Below are 18,182 nucleotides of genomic sequence, written 5' to 3'. Positions count from 1 at the left end.
GTATAATACACTTTTTGCAAATCATCTGTTTTAAATTTTCGTATATTGTATAGTCAGGAAATCCATTCATTTATGACATATAATTTTTGCACTTTCAAGTGGGTAAAGGAATGTGATACAGCACATAGAGCCCCATTTAATTTGATAGTTTTCCAGACGGAATGTAATTGTAAAGTATAGATTTAGAGCAGGTTTAAACCATATATTTGGGTTTTTACTATTTCATGTTTTCTTTTTTATTCTCTTTCAGACACAAAAGGAATCCTTCACTTTAAAGTGTAACTAAAGGCAGAACTTTCTTTTAGTTTTGGAGAGGAATTAGAACACCTGTCAGTTTTTATTGCTGTATGTGCCCCATTAGGGACATTCACCCTGCCTACTGTATTTGACCTGTTTATCATTATCATCGCAAATGAAAGTGAAAGAAAATCCCGCATTTTGGGTTGACATCAGAACACTAGTAGAGAGGAAATCTTCTAATGGGGATACTAGTTCCGTTGACCCTGGTGACACACCGGGATTCCCTCACTTTGGAGGGATTTCCTCTCACATTTCTGTTTTGGCTATGAAACAAGAAGTGAAGGGAAATCTCCCCAATGGGACACAGATGGCAAAAAAAAAACTGACAGGGGTTACAACTTTCCCTTACTTTATTCAATATGAAGAAAAAATGTTTTGAGTTTAGTTACACTGATATGATATATTCATCTAGCCTGCAACTGACTGATTTAAGGTAAACCATCCATGAGAAAGAATAGGAGTTGTCATTGCTGACCTCTGTCCTGGAAATTACCAGTTCATTGGCTGTATTCTGATCCAGAAGCTTCAGGACTTATGGCAAGAGTGTTAGATTTCCTGCTTGTTCTAGGCCTAAGCCTCAGACAGCCAAAGACAGCTGTGAACTTTGAGAATGAATTGTCCCAAAGTGTCTGTTGCTACAAGGAGATCTGTGAGAGCTTCTTTTAAAGTTTATTTACTTTTTGTTAAGAATATGATAACACCATACTTCTGACACTTTGCTTTAACCGTACTCATGTAGTTGCCTTTTCATAAATACACTATCTATAGTCATGGAGTGCAGAATGTGTGCACATGTCGAAGGTTTTCCACCACTCCACAGCCCGTAATAATGTAATCATCAGAAATTAGATGCACACCACAAAAGACTAAATAATAGTAATAATAACTGCATCAGAACCACTAAAATATAATGAAGAGGTCACACACTTTAATGAAATCCAGACATACCACAGGAAAAACAACAGTCACACCTCTCACCCAAGGTGGACTTTTATTTTATTGTTTGGAGATGTATTGGTGAAAAATGGATGCCCTATCTTGAATTACAAAGGTAAGTGAATCCATCCATCCAAATACAGATTTGCATTGAATCATGGAATGAGTCTAAATGTAGAAATTAGCTTTCATGTTTTTTTTTTTTTTAATTTTCATGCCTACCAACAAGGCATACACTATATTTTCAAAAGTATTGGGGCACCTGCCTTTGCACGCACATGACCTTTCTCGCAGTCTCCGCTCTAATTCATCCCAAAAGTGTTCTATCGGGTTGAAGTTAGGACTCTGTGCAGGCCAGTCAAGTTCCTCCACCCCAAACATGCTCATCCACCCTATATTTGCAAAATATTGGGCCACCCCACCATTCATTTGGTGGAGGGAGGATTGTGGTGTTGAGTTGTTTTTCAGGGTTTGGGCTCAGCCCCTTAGTTCCAGAGAAGGGAACATTTAAGGTAATTAACATGCCAAGACATTTTAGACAATTTCATGCTCCCGACATTGTGGGAACAGCTTGGGGATGGTCCTTTCCTGTTCCAATATGACTGCACATCAGTGTACAAAGCAAAACATGGATGAGTGAGCTTGGGGTGGAGAAACTTGACTGGCCTGTACAGAGTCCTGGCCTAAACCTGACAGAAAACCTTTGGGATGAATTAGAGCAGAGACTGCTAGCCAGGCCTTCTTGTCCAACATCAGTGCCTGACCTCACAAATACGCTTCTGGAAGAATAGCCAAACATTCCCATAGACATACTCCTAAACCTTATGGACAGCCTTCCCAGAAGGGTTAAAGCTGTTATAGTTGCAAAGGGTGGGTCAACTTAATATTGAACCCTACGGGCTAAGACTGGGATGTCATTAAAGTTCATGTGCGTGTAAAGGCAGGCACCCTAATACTTTTGGCAATATTGTGTATATTTATTTACTGACTTCTAAATTACAATGCAGCAGAACTCTTCCAAATGACTATCAGTACTTATCTTCATAACTGCGATACATCGGAAGCCTAATGTTTACGATAATGAGTAATCTTAGACTTTTCTGGGAAGGCCAGAACAGGCTGGTGCCCTAAAAGTTTCATAGTGTACTACTCCAAGAAAACAGAGGTAACTGAATTAAAAATCTGGTTAAGCTAAAATAGTTGTCCTTGGCGCTGATCTTCTTCTGATGAAAGATGTAAACAGAAAAAAACAAAGTTTTTTCCTCTTCACACAAATCTAATCTGTCCTTGAAAGTTAAACTACAAAATTACATAAACAGACTCAAAATAAAATGGAAGGAAAAAACACAACAAAAAAGTCTCCTATAAAGAAAATCCATACTGAAGAGTCACAAGCATAAAGACAATCTAATTTGTTATTACAAACTAAAAAGGCAGAAATTCATCAAAGAGGTCTGGTTATAGTTTTTGGAATAATTTCTATAATAGGATAAGAAGAATGCTATTTATAAACAGCACTTAAAATAACTGAAACGTGTTTGGTGATTAGTTTTCTATGAATAAAGTACAAAGGTAAACAGCCCATATTTAAGAAACATCCATCCACGTCCGGGTTGTTGGTTTGTGATCACTAAGAGCTTCTTTGTATTTTAGCCATCTATTTTCTAATAGAACATTATTTAGTGAAGCCACAATACACATACTGGCATCTTGAATACAGATTGAGTACCCAAGCATTTTTGCATCTAAAAACATCAACCTGACATGTTCTAGCTCTCTATTTTTGTGGCTAGTTCAGTTTTTCCAGGCTTTTTTCCCTTTATTTTCACCCGGCAATCCTACAAGTAACACACTTCCTGCCCTAGGGTGACAATGCTAACTCACTGTACTGTAGCTATAGAGAAGCAACGTTGTCACCCCAGGACTGGAATAAAGAACACCTACCCCAATCCTCGTTTCCTTAATATGGGGGAAGCTGTTTTGTAGATCAAAGATGTGAACTGTGCAGGACTCAAAAAACAGCTTAAAGCTGAATTCCAGGGATTTAGCCACTTTGTAAAATCTGCTGGCTTACTATGCCACCTCCTTGACTTAGCTCTTTAATTTATATTTGACAATTTAACTGAGGGTCAGGAGTACAACACTCACTATTCTCACAGTGCTCTGGCAGGAAAGGCATTGGCTTCACGTCCAGCAACAATACTGTTCACACCTTCCCTCTGCTGCCCATTCACAGAAGGCTGTATATTTTCTGAATGGATTCACAAAATACAAAGCACTCTGTGATTAGGCGGCAATGGGGGTAGGATGGGCATAGTGGCTGCACACAACTCTGCAGGTGCAGGAGCTGAGATCAGAAGGCCCAGCATCAGAGCGCTGGAAGCATAGCAGTATTGATGCTGCTGGCATTCAGTAAATGTAAAAATTGTTAATTAAAGATGTAAGTCTATGAGGTGGCATACTTTGTAAACATTTTTGAAAATGACTAAATTCCTGGAGCTTTAGATTTAGGATAACATTGCAGAGCGTACAGGACATAGGACAGCACTGAATTTCTGGCAGGATCAATAGTAGGGCTGATCCTTGGGTTCAGGTCAAGTTTGCGGACATCATAAAGTAATGTGGCCATTTGACTGCCCTCCACTGACAATAATAACAATCAATTGTAAGCACTTTTGAACTTTGGTTAGCTGTCTTAGAATGGCCAATAATACCAACATACAGCAGAAGCCTGTCATTGTTTTGTGTAGTCGACTGTACACAAATACCTGTCACTAGCAGGATCAGAGAAATGCTTTATTTTTACTGTGTATGGCTGTCGGCGCCCCTATGCATCAGCCCTAAATTTCTCTGCCTCTGTTGTAAACTTGAATGAATTTATCTAAAATGCCTATAGATACAGTGGTGAATGAGGACTTATTTTAAAGTACCTTTAATGTCTGTTTAGAAGATAGAAATACTTTAGCATGCATAATTTGGGCACAGGCTCACTTAAGCTCAAGTTACATATAGTACGTCTATTTAGTGGAAATAGTGGAAATTCTCTCTTTAAAGATAATGTATATATATATATATATATATATATATATATATATATATATATATATAATATATGTGTGTGTGTGTGTATATATATATATATATATATATATATATATATATATATATATATATATATATATATATATATATTCAATCTAAAAGAACATGGGGCAGGCATACTTGCATATTAGTCCACACTCTCACTATCCAAAGGAAAAGGGAGCCACTCACCATGTAAAAGCCGTAGTCAAATTTATTCAAACTCTCCAAGATGAGACAATTCCTTCTGATAAAGCAGAAGCCCTAATGTTTTTCATTAATTTTCACTTACTCATAGGGTTACCTATATATACCTGTGGATCCTATGAGTAAGCTCTGATATGAGTGGAACATGTACTTTACCAGGAGGCATTATCTCATCTTGGAGAATTCAAATAAATTAGACAAAAGGCTTTCATATGGTGAGTGGCTCAATTTTGCTTTGGATCATAAGAGCAGTGCCGGGATAAGGTCATCCTACTCCTGTCGGCCTTGAAACAGAAGGAAGGTGTCCCCATCCCTACAGTAACCTTATGGCACCCAGGGCAACTACCCTTCCTGCCCACCCCTTATTCCAACCCTGCATAGAAGTGTGGACTATTTAGAGCAGCCAGTGACTGCTGGGAGTCACCTCGCTGAGTCGGGTTTTGTGGAGGAATGGTGCACCTTTGTGCATTGGATGATGCACCAATACAGTTCAATGTACTTTTCAGTGTAGCTGAACTTCTCAGATCCTTATAAATGAGTAAATACTATAATATAATTAGTGAATAAAAAATCCATGCATCAGCAGAAGAATCTTAGCTGTATTGTTATTATGTAAATAAAGAATAAAACCAAACCAGGAAAATAAAGGATGATGTAGATATGACCTAATTTTACAGTAAGCATCTCATTTACTATGATTGTAAAACTAAAAGAAAAAAAAAATGCTTTGGCTTTGTTATGAATAAAAATGAGATCAAACTGTTGTTGATTGCATAGCCCTTGAAGTGCATCATTTAAAGAGTTCATGAATTGCATGTGATACAAAAGATCTGTAAAAATACAAACTGCTTTTTTTTTTTCAGGAGAGTCTGGGTGCATCAGAATTTAAATAAAAAGTAAGTGAACTTGGCTGAATTATCATCACATTTCAGAATGCTGCTTTTCTAAATACTCACTCGTGGTACTACATTTTCTTGCATAAAATCATAGCCATCAAAGTTCAATTATAGTAGAGTCAGGCACTCCTGACCCAATTTCCATTCTGTGTATTCAGGGAGCACACAGTACAATCAATTTAGTTTACATACAATTGTTTTGTGATAGCTGATTTCCATTTCATTTGGATGTTATAAAAATCAAGTGAAAGTGAAAAACCACTAGGATTACCTGTCGATTGTAGGGGAAGTTCTTCAGCATCTAATATGACTGATAAAAAATTGAGGCAAAGTCAGTTCCTCTAATCTAAAGACATTAGACTTTATCTAATAAAATATATGTGAAGCTAAAACTTTTTTATTTTTTTTAGTTCAGGATGAAGTGGGAAATTATGGAACCCCCTGTGGGTTTTTAGAGTTGTCACAAAAGCAGAAGGTGAGGGTGAATATTCCAATGGGGACACATCCTCTAGTGACAGCTGTGTAAGATGGGATTGCCTTTTACTTTGAAAAGAATTCCTCTACTTCCTACTGTGTCTCTAAGAAAGGAAGTGAAGGGAAATCTTCCAGAGGGAACCCATATAGCAAAAATAAATAAATACATAAAAATTACAGGGGTCTTAATCACTTTCACTTGAGTCCTAACGCTATTTTAAAATGGTGCAAAGTAAAGTGGCTATTTACTCCAGGGCATTTTTTTCCCAATCATGTACAGGGAAAATAAAATAAAAAAGTTATTTTGTTTACACGGAATTAGATTATAGAAGTTAGCAGAGCTTCACCTCATTCACTAAGCTAAGGGTAATTTCCCATGCAAAGCAAACAGCCAATTTGTATTGAGTAAATAAAACCCAGGAGCTGTGTTTAAAAAAACCTATGACTTTTTTCTTACAGAACTGCTTGATTTCCATTAAAACTTCAACACTATGTGAAGTTCTACTTTAAATTAGTAACATGGTGAAAACAGTGATAGTGCACTGTAGCTTTCTTTCATCTTTTATATGGCTAAGGCTATTTACGCCTATTAAAAAGCTGACTTCTCTCTCACTATTGGATACCGTTTTTAAAGGTGGGATATTAGTACACAGTCCCTTTCTGGGGGGTTTCTGGACCTGGATAGACTCGGAGGTTGGCAGTTGTAACTGGGCACAAGTCCATTTACATCAGCCTGCCTATAGAGCTGAAAATAATAGCATTTAAAAGTCCAACACATCTTATGTCTTTAAAATGCCATAGCAGTGCTCGTGTCAGTCCATCCACGTGTGACAAGCTTTTATATGTTTCCACATAAAAAAATAAAAAAAACAGTGAAGTGACTTCTTTAAACGGGTGAAGCTCTCATGACAGTGATCCTAGTTGTTATTACTTGTAAACATCACTTCCAATCATCATGGAGATCATGCACATGGCACCCTCATTTGAAGTGGATGGACTGACCTGAGTGCCGCTATGGCATTTTAAGGACATAAGATGTGTTGGACTTTTAAATGCTGTTATTTTTATTTGGATATATTTTATAGTAGCTGCTAACATAATTATAAAAGATATTGTGTTTTTCTCTATAGAGGCTAAAATTTAGTTCTATGCAGGTAACATAATTTTTTTGGAAGAGCTCTTCCTCTGGCACTGAGTGGTGCTATTAGGCCGTTTTTTGTGCACTTTGTTTTATTCTGCCTACAGAGCTGCATGACATTTCCAATCAGGTCCACCTGAAAAGCTGACAGGCAGACCAGATTGGAAAGTCATGTAAAAGGGCCAAAGCATCAAAAGGAGATTGTATGATCAGATTGCTATTTGTGTGGCCAGCTTTAGTAAAAGTACCAGGTACAAGCTAGCACAGCGGTCCTCTACCTACAGGTTGCCATATATCAGCCCCTGCGATGAGTAGGCCCCACATGCAGCTCTTTCTCATTGCAAGCCAAAGAAGGACATTAGGTGCAAAGTGGCAGCAGGTGCCAGCACTGAACAATCTATCTTAGGCACTAACAGGTGGGGTAATATCCTGCCCAACATTGCTTGTATAGTCACAGTCATGATGTCATTACAAGCAGTTGCACAGGACATGACACACAATGATGGGGCATTTTTATTATTTCTAGTGACACCAATGTTAGGTCATATATTACTACCACGGATGCCTATAAGGAATATACTGTTCTCACTGACACCAATAATGGGGCATTTTTTACACAACCTGGCTGGTCTCAGTTATGCCAGGTGATATTTTAACCCCAGCTGACACTGGGGCTTTATGTTTTCCCCCCACTACTATCGGCCATTTTTTAATCCCATTGACCACTAATGCCAGGGTCAAATTTTTACTCCCACTGACCACCAATGAAGAGGCATTTTTACTCCCACAAAACACCCACAAAAAGAGGGACATGTGTTACTCCCACTGAATGCTGACAAAGGAAAATATGTTATTCTAACTGGCCAATACCAGGGCATTTTTTACTCCCACTGACCTTTTTGACAAGGGCATTTAGTTTTACTCCCAATGACCTCCAAGACTACTCCTACTCTAGTCCAGCCCCCAATAGTCTAATGGACAGACCTTTAAACTTTATTTAAAAAGTTTGGGGTCTCCCAAGCACATTGCAAACTGAGTTGAGGATTTTAATCAGAGTGGTAAGAGAATTTCAGCTTTCTACATGAGGGCGAAAGAGATTATGATTGGCACATTTCATTAAGCACACAGACTTCACTTATTTTATCTTTATTTTTCATCACAGTAATACATATACAGTCATATAGTGTCAAAAATGTCCCTGCTTGCCATGAAAAACACACAAAGCACAGCATGAGCTACGCTTAGGAATAACATTTACTATCTTTCTTTATTTGCTTGTTGAAGTGTGATTAAAAATATAACACAAAGACTGTAATGTCTAATTTCCTGACTTTTTCTCTTGGCAAAGTGTGACTTGCTACTGAAGCAGCTCCATCGAGCATGTATTTCAAAGCCATTAGGTGCAGATTAATGACATTGGATTATTAATGCAAGATTACCTAAAGATGATAACGAGCATACAGACTGGGTGATTAAATATTTCATGGCTAAAGTGAGTGTTCCAAAGCTTCCGAGCACCATGAGAGAGAATTCAGAGGAAAAGCTAAAATGAAACCACTCCAAGTACATCCTTATATTAAAAGTAACAGATAAAATATGCAATTGAAGTACCATTAAAATAACCAGCTGCAAAATATTAACCACAAGCACAAACTGTAGCAAAATGAGATAAGTTGCCAGATGTAACCAGGGTAGGCTGTTCCACAGGGATAGATCAGAAAGCATTGCTGCATTTTTTACTTGCCTACATAAACAATAGATGATTATATAGTCATTTAAAAAATCCCTGCTTCTTGATTCAAAGCTATGATCCTTGCTTTTCCTAAAATGAGAACTTTTCAGACTGGTTTCACACCTTTCCTTGCATTGTCAATAATTAATATACTGCCTTTGCCTTTGACATGTCATGGCATCATAAAACAGACAATGCATGTCAGCTCTCTTAATATGGATGTGAAAAAGCAAAAACCCATGACCAATGTGTGTATATAGTTAAGGGGTGTTAAAATGTGTACTATGAAATGCATGTGTGTAAAAAGACGCTTGGATTCATGCATTTGTATGTGATGAGTTTTTCTGGAAATCAATGGAAACAGATCAAAACTCATGTCAACATGAATTGTAATGCACAATAAAACACAAGCTGAATTGCAGATCTTGGAAGGGGACCTCTTTGTCCGTCTTCGATTGTATTGGTCAAGCCAATGGTAATGACTTGCAATGTGTCACAAAACAAGTGCAAATTGGCATAGTACTATTTTCTTTAGTAACTGTTCTTGTTGGAACTATTAAACCTATGAGGGGGGTGATTTACTAAAACTGGATAGTGCAGTATCTGTTGTAGCCATGTTCATTAGCCAATGAGCTTCTATTATTCAGCTTATTCAGTTAAGCTTTGAGAAAAAAAAAGGGACGTTCCGGGTTATTATGCAGAGCTACACCAGATTTTGCACTCTCCAGTTTTAGTAAATGAATCCCATGGCGTCTTTTAGGTTGTATGACTGCACGTCTTAGCGATGGAGGTCCTCAATGTGATTTGTCCTCATTGGATGATTTGTATGTTTAAAATTAACTTTTAAAAACTTTAATAAAAAGCATTTGGAAACAAAAAAAACACATGCCGAAGCAAATCAAAAGATAAATCAATGCATACCAATGTGCTGACGTGAATTATGACTTGCATTGATGGGCACTGCTACATGTCGACATAACAAGGAAGGGAGGGGTGGTGCTACAACCTGACAGCCATTATCAGATGGGAGCAGACAAGCAGGTGCCAGATCATCAGCCACACTATTGTTGAAACTTGAGTCCATACAAATCGATCGGCACACCAGAGAGCTGCAGTAAAATCCTCCTTTTATTAATCCATCTACAGGGATAAAACATGTCGACATGTGTTGTATGCGTTTTGATATGCTTTCATTGGTTTAAATAGAAAACCACATCAGGCAAAAAAGCACACCAACATGTAAAAGTGTGAATGGGCCCTGAACGGGCAGGTGACCATGTCTCTTTAAAAATACTTATTTGAATTATTGAATGTTCATAGACTGGCCACAGGTTCAACTTTAAGGCATAATTGCACCATGGCAATACCTGCATGCTAGATATGCTTTATTACATTACCTTGGGGAAACAAGGGGGAAAGGCATACAGTAGATATGTGGCATTACCTGATGCCACACAGCCTTTTCAGAAAAAGCATCCCTGCCTGGTCCTCCTCCCAGCGTGCATGCACCTTAAAGCTTCGTTCATTAGTATGGGTAAGCCTCCAGTGTTCCAGCAAAGAATGGTTTACCAATGTGGCAACAGCATGCATGCACACTAAAAAAGAGGACATTTTTACTGGAAAGGCTGTACAGCATTAGATTGCACAGCGAAGATAGCTGGAATGAGGAAGAAGGTTTGTCCAGGTAGGTAGCACTCAGGGGGTGAAAGAAAATGATAAAAGGATAATTGTACCAAATGTACAGTTGTCTTTAAAGTAAACTTTTCCAGAGAGATATTAGGAGGCTGCAATTTCTGACCCCCTCCTGAAATTTTTTATTTTCTCGGTATTATGCTGACCCAATGCTTTGATAGTTTCTGGGTCACAGAGCTAGAACAAGTATGCAGATTGAGTCAGAATCATTGTCAATACACGCATTCAAGATTATTGACACAGAATTTTCATTAATAGGTGTCAGTAATGGCAGCCTCCATGTTTCTCAGAAAAAGTTTTATTCAACACAATTTCAGAATTAATTTTCTTAAAGTTACCAGACAACAAATGATGCTTTGAGTGATTTTATTTTAAACAATACACAATGCATTACACCCATTTCACAATACCTGCACAAATGCATATATTACTACTTCTACTACTACTGTCATTCCCAAAAAGTATATAAGTGAGAAATGGAAACTAATTTACAATCACAAATCCATTACAAAATGACCTCCAATCTAACCTTTTATACATTCTGGCTAAAACTAATTTGTTGTCACATGAGTCAAAAATTATTTATCCTAAGTACATTTTAAAATGGAAGAAGTAGAAATCCTCTAACAATACACACATTAGGTACTACTATTTGGAACAACTGACTTCTGGGAAATTACTGTTTTCTAAGGCACACCTCTTTCCTATTACCTGATCTTTTTGTTCCTTTTTCAACATGGCCAGATATAAACACATTCTGGGTCACACTGTAGCACTCAGCAAAGTGCCTGATAAGTCATAAGATAGCTAAATCTCTACTGTGCAATTGTCACAAAAAAGAGCAAAGCTTTAGGAGCTTCATCAGTAACTAGCATTTCTACGGTACTCATTTCTATATGCAGGAATGCTAAGGCAAACACGGTAACTTTGAAAAAGAGATGATAGAAAAATAGATAGGAAGACAGAAAGAAAGAACGAAAGAAAGAAAGAAAGAAAGAAAGAAAGAAAGAAAGAAAGAAAGAAAGAAAGAAAGAAAGAAAGAAAGGTAGTTTGAACTAGATAGATCAGCTGAGAGTAAAGATGAACAAATCGATCTGCATGTAGATCCATTCACAGACCTCAAAGTTCATCAAGTATAGATTTATAAGTCAGTTGGCCTGTCTCTCAAAAAAATTAGAGACAACTGTATCCATGTGCCAAAATCTAATTTCAACAAATTAGAGAGATCTGTTGAGATTCATGCATTTATTCACTCATCTACGACAGATATACAGTATATCTACAATTTTAAATCACCAAAGGAAATAAAAATATGTCCATGAAAAAAAACGATGATAACTTGCAGAACACCATTTTGAAGAGTAAAATCAATACTACAAGCGCTTAAAATAGGAAGACATCTGTTGACTTTGACCATGTTGCTATGCATTCCACATGCGCAATTAAATTCAGTCCAAGGGCAGTCAAGCAGAGTTTTCGAGAGAGTAATTGGTCACTTTAGTAGCTGATAGTGATGATACAAAGAAGATGCAAAGAAGAAGATGCAACTGAAAGGAGCAAATATGGATGTGGAGATGTTTGAGGATAAACATTTTCCAATGTAGGTAGGCAGTAATTAAAAAAATGGTTTAGGATGCTATGGGAATTGGCTCACTTCAGAAAAGTTACTGACCAAAATTGAAGGTGTTACAGGATGTCCTATAAAAAGAATGTGGCAGTAATTAAGATTGAGCATTGCTTTGTGTCAGATATACTATCAAAACATCAAGAAAATGTTTAACGTGTAATTTGATTTAGAGCATACATTTATGAAGTGCATGTTGAGCCATTTCAAGATGTGCTTGTGAGACCTTTCAGTGTGCAAAATACACTCTTCACTGTGAGATGTATGAGTGGTGCATGCTAGACATTGATTATCTCTTCCAAGGCTCTACACAAGATAAGTTTGACATTCAATGTATTTGAATGGATCAAAGCATCTCTTTAAGGACTCGTTTCTGTGAAGCACCTGGTCACACTTATTCTTATATGTTCTTTGACCATCTAACAGTTTTGTAGGTTGATTCATCTATCTTTTTAGACATATACTTTAGAATTTTTTAACTCCGCTCATCTGGTGAATTCTGGAATATGGTACACGGTGTTCTTCATAACTTTATAGGATTTTTTAAACAGTAAAATGTGGGCCAAATTTACAATAATGGAGCCTTTATTTGCCATAAGCTCTGTCCTAACTCCCTCCTCACCGATTAGCCACAAAATGTATGTATATATTTCTATACTTTCTATAGTATAATAACATTGTGTAGATAAAGTAGTTTGAGGCTTTTTTTTGGATGATGGGACACTCCTACACCAAGACCTACTAAGATTATTACTAAATCCAGCCAAGAAGATGGACCACAAGAGTATATGTTTTCTATGTGTTATTATTTTTATTATCTTCATAGGAGAAATAGTGTGGCTAAAATTGAATCGTGTATAGGTGTCTCCCAAATCCTACAAAAGATTGTACTAGTTTTGTATTAGTGATTTTATTATTTATATATTGTCTTCTACATGTAAGAGATAGGAGGTATATTATTTCACCCACAAAGTGGGTGAAAGCATGTCTCCAAGCCTAAGAAATAAATATATGGACATATAGGGAGCAGCTACTACTGGGTCCATGAGTTTTATATGCTCAACTATGACTGCTACTTTCCTTTATTTACCAGATGTGCTCTCTCACTACAGTTTGTATCACCGTCTTTTTATTTCTGTTATTTGAGCCTATAGCAGATAAAAAATGGTGACAATTTTCCAGGTATTACTAAAGATTAAGTCCTCAATGGCTATATGGGCTAGGCTAAAATGTTTTAATTATATATTAGGAGGCCTAGTTTAGGCTTTGCACCAAAGTCCTGTGTCTATTGGATGCTCTCAGTTCCATAAAAGTTCAAATGCTGAGGTGGATGGGGGCTGAGGCTACATTTTTATAGTGTAAGTTCACCTTAAGCAATCTCCCTATGAAATTCCATATCTTCTGAATTGTAGATACCAGTGTGCCTTCTGTTTTAAATGCAAGTGCACATCCTTCCTCTACACATGCAACTCTTGGGGGGGGGGCTCTCAAAAAAACTTCTGGCCCCTTGATTTCCCCTTATCCTACCATATGCTCAGGGCTATTAAAACTGTAAGTGAGGAGGAAAGAGCACATTACACACGGGCAAAGTTTGAGTGGCACGGAATGGCTGCTAGTGTACTTGGCTAGAATAGGAGGTAACATGCCGTTCACACGCATAGTTTTAGTGGCCCAACACATATGGATATGTAAAAGCATTACGCATATGTATTAAATATGTGGGGATTTTTTGCCCAGGCAAATATTTTAATACTAAGGGGTCAGAGGTAAATAATATTTTTTTTAATTTTAGTTGGAGGGTAAATCTTTTAAAGTGACCTATTTTCCATATTTAAATGGTATATTTCCTATAGAAATAGAAGTAGTAGATAGTCTTTACTCTAAATTTAGCCAAGACTCTGAACTTCTAGATTTCTGCCACATGATTATATCACCAATTTAAACTTTTGAACATGAATCATACAGAGCTCTCTGTTATATAGAGAAGGCCTGAACAAAGACAACATTGCAATCTCTGGAACTGTACTGTAGACATATACGGGTCTTAAATAGACGTATTGTTCTGGCATGTTGTTAGGCAGACAGTATTCACTTTACCATGAACTTGTCTGCTCATCTGCCTCTTTATGATCTCCCTTCATAGTGCACTGTAAACAAGTCTAGTATTAAATAAAACACAAAGACAGCTCTTTATGATCTGTCATTGGCTTAATCACATCATTTTACATCTGTAATCACAAAAAAAAGAAACAAAATCACACAGTCCTTATTCCTGTATGGATATTCATCCAAGCCAGTGTGGCACTTGTTGCATATTTTTATTGATAAAAACAGAAATTTGGGGAGCAGCATAGAACTTCCTGAGCACTCCACCAAATCAATGACTACAAGATGGATAAAGTCGATTTATAGGAAATGGAATCCAAAATGATTTGTATCACTGTAGTTGTCTTTTCTTCTTTAATATCAGTGCTGTTTTTAATTTAATTGTAGACAGATTTATGATATATTCTTTTTATAAATTTAGATCCCAGCCATGCAAAACAGACAAACTGTCAGTAAACAGAATCTCTTTGTAAATGACCCATTTTGTGTATCTCGGGATGCCTACAATGTTTTGTTGTTTCTGTCCTGTAAATAGTAGGTATACTACTTCTGTACCATGTCCCCTACAAAAGTCTTCCTTTAGTTGAGTCTGTACAGAATTCTGCTTAAACCTGTTTAAGAAAATGTGGTATCCGCATGTCCATAGAACACTGGATGCACAATAGGTTTAATAAACAGGCACCACTGCATTAAACCCAGCAATCAATTTATCATGCATGTTTTTATTGTATTGCACTTCTGTGGCAGTCTGAAATTCTAAAATGCACATATGTGAATTGTTTTGCCTGCCAAAATCTTTTATTCTGTTCAATCTCTGTAACCATTCACTTGTCCCCCTGACTGGTTGGATAGCCAAGTAAGTGGCATATCTAATGGCCTCTGCAGCTTTGTAGTTTTTAGTTCACCTGCCTAATTGTAGCACTTTGAAAGAGAATAGTGTGTAGGTCCTACCTCTACTTTCTCCTTACTATAAGATGCCCAAAATGTTCTGTTCTAGAACCCAGTGCCTGAAATCATGTTATATTTGTGGACATCCTTGCCTACACCATAAGGGTTGACTTCTCGTTTAGTCTAGGGAGAGTTTTTGCCCTTTAACTTACTCGATCCTCCACTCCACCAGCAAATGGGGCTCCTCCTCGCTCCAGTGGTGGACTGTCCCTCAGCATACTCACATCCACTTCAGCACTGTGAACCCTACACTGGTCTTGATGGTGTCAGAATCTTACACTGCTTGAGTATGGGGGAGAAGCCGCTGCAGGGATCTGTCTAGTAGCACGGGGGGGAAGTGGAGGATCCGGTAAGTTGATATTATTTTTTCTGTTCCCTAGACCGAAACTGGCAATTTAATTATCAATTTTAAGTTTCCCAGATATCAGCTTAAAAAGTTTATTCCACCTTTTACAAAAAAGTAATAACTGCCCCCCCTCCCCACATGATTTAAGTTTAGTTATTTTTTTCTTAATCGGCACAAGGGACAGTACTTTTATTTAATGGGAAATGTCCCTTGTGCCTTTGACTGCTCTGTTTGGTGAAATGCTTCTTCTTCTGCCCCTCTCCCCTTTACCTCTGCAGCTGTGAAATTTCATTACTGTGGGGGTAACGCAAGCTTTTGCGCCTTCCCATCCTCCCTTTTTGCCCCAGGCTCCATTCACAGAAGCTGTACTATAAAGTCCTACAGGGAAAAGCACTCTATCAATGTAGGACAGGCGGATGAATGAAAGGTTAAACACTGCCATTCATAGAATGCTTTTCGGTGGGAAAAACACTAGTATGGCTCTTATGAATGGAGCTGGGGGGCAGAAAGGCTAGCCATAGTCAGCAATTTTGACAGTTCTTTTAAGGGGTACAGCGGCTCATTTTACCCCCCACAGCACCAGAAGATCACAGCAGCAGGCTATTAGGGAGTGCAGAGTAATGAGCATTTCAGTGGACAGAACAGTCACCAGCACAAAGAATACTTCTCATGTAATGTGAGTTCCATTGCTTGTGCTGATTTAAAAGAAAATTACTAAATGTAAGCTTTAATTTTTGCTTTGGAGCCTGCAGAGAACTGCAACCATGATCAGTGGATTGTGGGTACAATACACAGGCTTCTGCAGATTATTGCTCCAGCTGCAGGTACAGACTGTTGGTTACAGGGCTGGAGGAAGTATGGCAGTGGCAGATGGGACTTCTAGTGTCTCTAGTCACAGATTACAGGAGCCTATTGGGAGAAGAAATTCTATAGCCATTAAAGTGATTGCAAACCTTTTTAAAAAAAAAAAAACAGCATGGAGAGCTACACACAGAAAGTTTTTTACCTTAATGCAGAAAATGCACTAAGGTAAAAAACAAAAAAAAACTTCTACTTTTACAATCACTTTAAAGTGGCTAAAGTTTTTTTTTTACCTTTGTGTATTCTATGCATGAAGGTAGAAAACCTTCTCTGTGCAACAGTTCCCCCAACCCTCACAATACTTACCTGAGCCCCATCTAGATACAGCGATGTGTATGAGAGCCTCCGCTTTCTGGGGACTTTCCATCCTCATTGGTTGGGACAGCCTGTCAATCACAGTCAGTGGAGAGAGAGGGGACGGGGCCGAGTCGTGTGTGAATGGACACGCAGAGCTGCAGCTTGGGAATGAGCCTGCTCGAGTGCCCCCATTGCAAGCTGCATGCTCTGCGTCCACTCAGCAGGGAGAGGCCAAGAGTGCCGATGAGGGACCTGAGAATAAAACAATTGGACCTGCTCTGTGCAAAACTACTGCACAGAGCAGGTGAGCATAACATGTTTTTTTTATTGTTTTTTTTAGAAAACATTCAATATCACTTTAAAACTGGCCATACATTAAAAATTGAATGGTTTCCCCATCTACGTAAGCGGGGTGGATGGAGAAATTTTCCCTGTTGTGTTATTGTATTATGACTGCAGGGACCCACCCACTGTCAGAATACACTGATCAGCTCTGTAGCCAATAAGCTGCAGCCTTGATCAAACAATTTTTTTTCCAACAAGCGGAATTGGACATGAATTTTAATTTTGCAGGACCCTGCTGAACCTGTCTAATTTTATTCCATCTATAGCCAACTTAAGAGAGAAAGGAGCGATCGGGGTGGTGCTGTGGTCTATGACCATTGCTTAGCAAGCCTGATCCCAATACAAAACTGGCTATCCAGGAGCTGTAGATGTCATCTGTATTAAGCCCACGGTATATATCATTTTCCAAAATGGAAATGAGCAGAGTACAATACTGATACTGCTATGTAATTTACAATTGTACAGTTGTAGTACTGCACAAAAATATACAGGGACTATTTACTTCAGGAAATTGAATCTATTTAGCCCAGTATAATCTGTCAATCATCATATTTTCCTATTTTGTTATACAGTATAGGGGGTTTAAAGATGACACTGCTGGCCAAGCTTTCTAAACAGTCTAAGAAAAAATATATATTAATAAATAAAATTATATTATAATAAATAAAAATCATAATAAATAAATATAAAATAAATAAATAAATACAAAATAAATAAATACAATTAAACTGTTATAGGAATCAGAGAAAATGTTGGGGAGAGGTAGAAATCCTTACATGATGATCTAGAAAAATCTCTTACAGCAAAACCCAGCCAATAATGACTCTTAAGATCCAACTGCTGTAAACTTAAAAAAAAAGGTAATTGAATATTGTCTACAAGAATATAGTAAAATACAGCAGAGATATACCAGTTTAATCAGAGAAAAAATTAAATATTATTATCTGACACTTGTGGGTGAGTGTCTAAGGTGAGTGCCTAAGGTTTTTTTTTTTTTTTTTTGAGTGGTCACTTTTGTGACTTATAGGTAAAGTTAGCAGCAAAACTTGAAGGCTTCAAGTGCTTATTGGAGCCAAAAAACACTAAAGTTAAAGCAATAGTCAGAAACCTATTTTTCTACATTGTTAATCTTTAGGGTGGACAATGCCATGGTATCACTGAATACAAAATAGATAATATGTTGTTTGCCAACAGCACAT

General features: G+C 37.6%; 1 protein-coding gene across 16 annotated transcripts in view; it reads right to left on the bottom strand.

The window, feature by feature from the left end:
* MEF2C (myocyte enhancer factor 2C) overlaps window positions 1-18,182 on the bottom strand; it is a 367,493-nt gene that overhangs the window by 30,773 nt on the left and 318,538 nt on the right. For 9 of the 16 annotated variants that reach the window (XM_077462418.1, XM_077462420.1, XM_077462415.1 and 6 more), the window contains one exon: window positions 9,686-9,904. The exons of the other annotated variants lie outside the window; for them this stretch is intronic. In XM_077462418.1, coding sequence (XP_077318544.1) covers window positions 9,686-9,904 — 219 coding nt within the window. The remainder of the gene's footprint in view (window positions 1-9,685; window positions 9,905-18,182) is intronic. 16 annotated transcript variants of the gene reach the window in all.

Source organism: Lithobates pipiens, unplaced genomic scaffold (genome assembly GCF_037356315.1).
Source record: "Lithobates pipiens isolate NorthernLeopardFrog02 unplaced genomic scaffold, aLitPip1_a1.2 Scaffold_3, whole genome shotgun sequence".
NCBI classification, from domain to species: Eukaryota; Metazoa; Chordata; class Amphibia; order Anura; family Ranidae; genus Lithobates; species Lithobates pipiens.
Note: the sequence above shows the minus strand (reverse complement) of the source record. Positions and strands in the feature narration are given on the sequence as shown.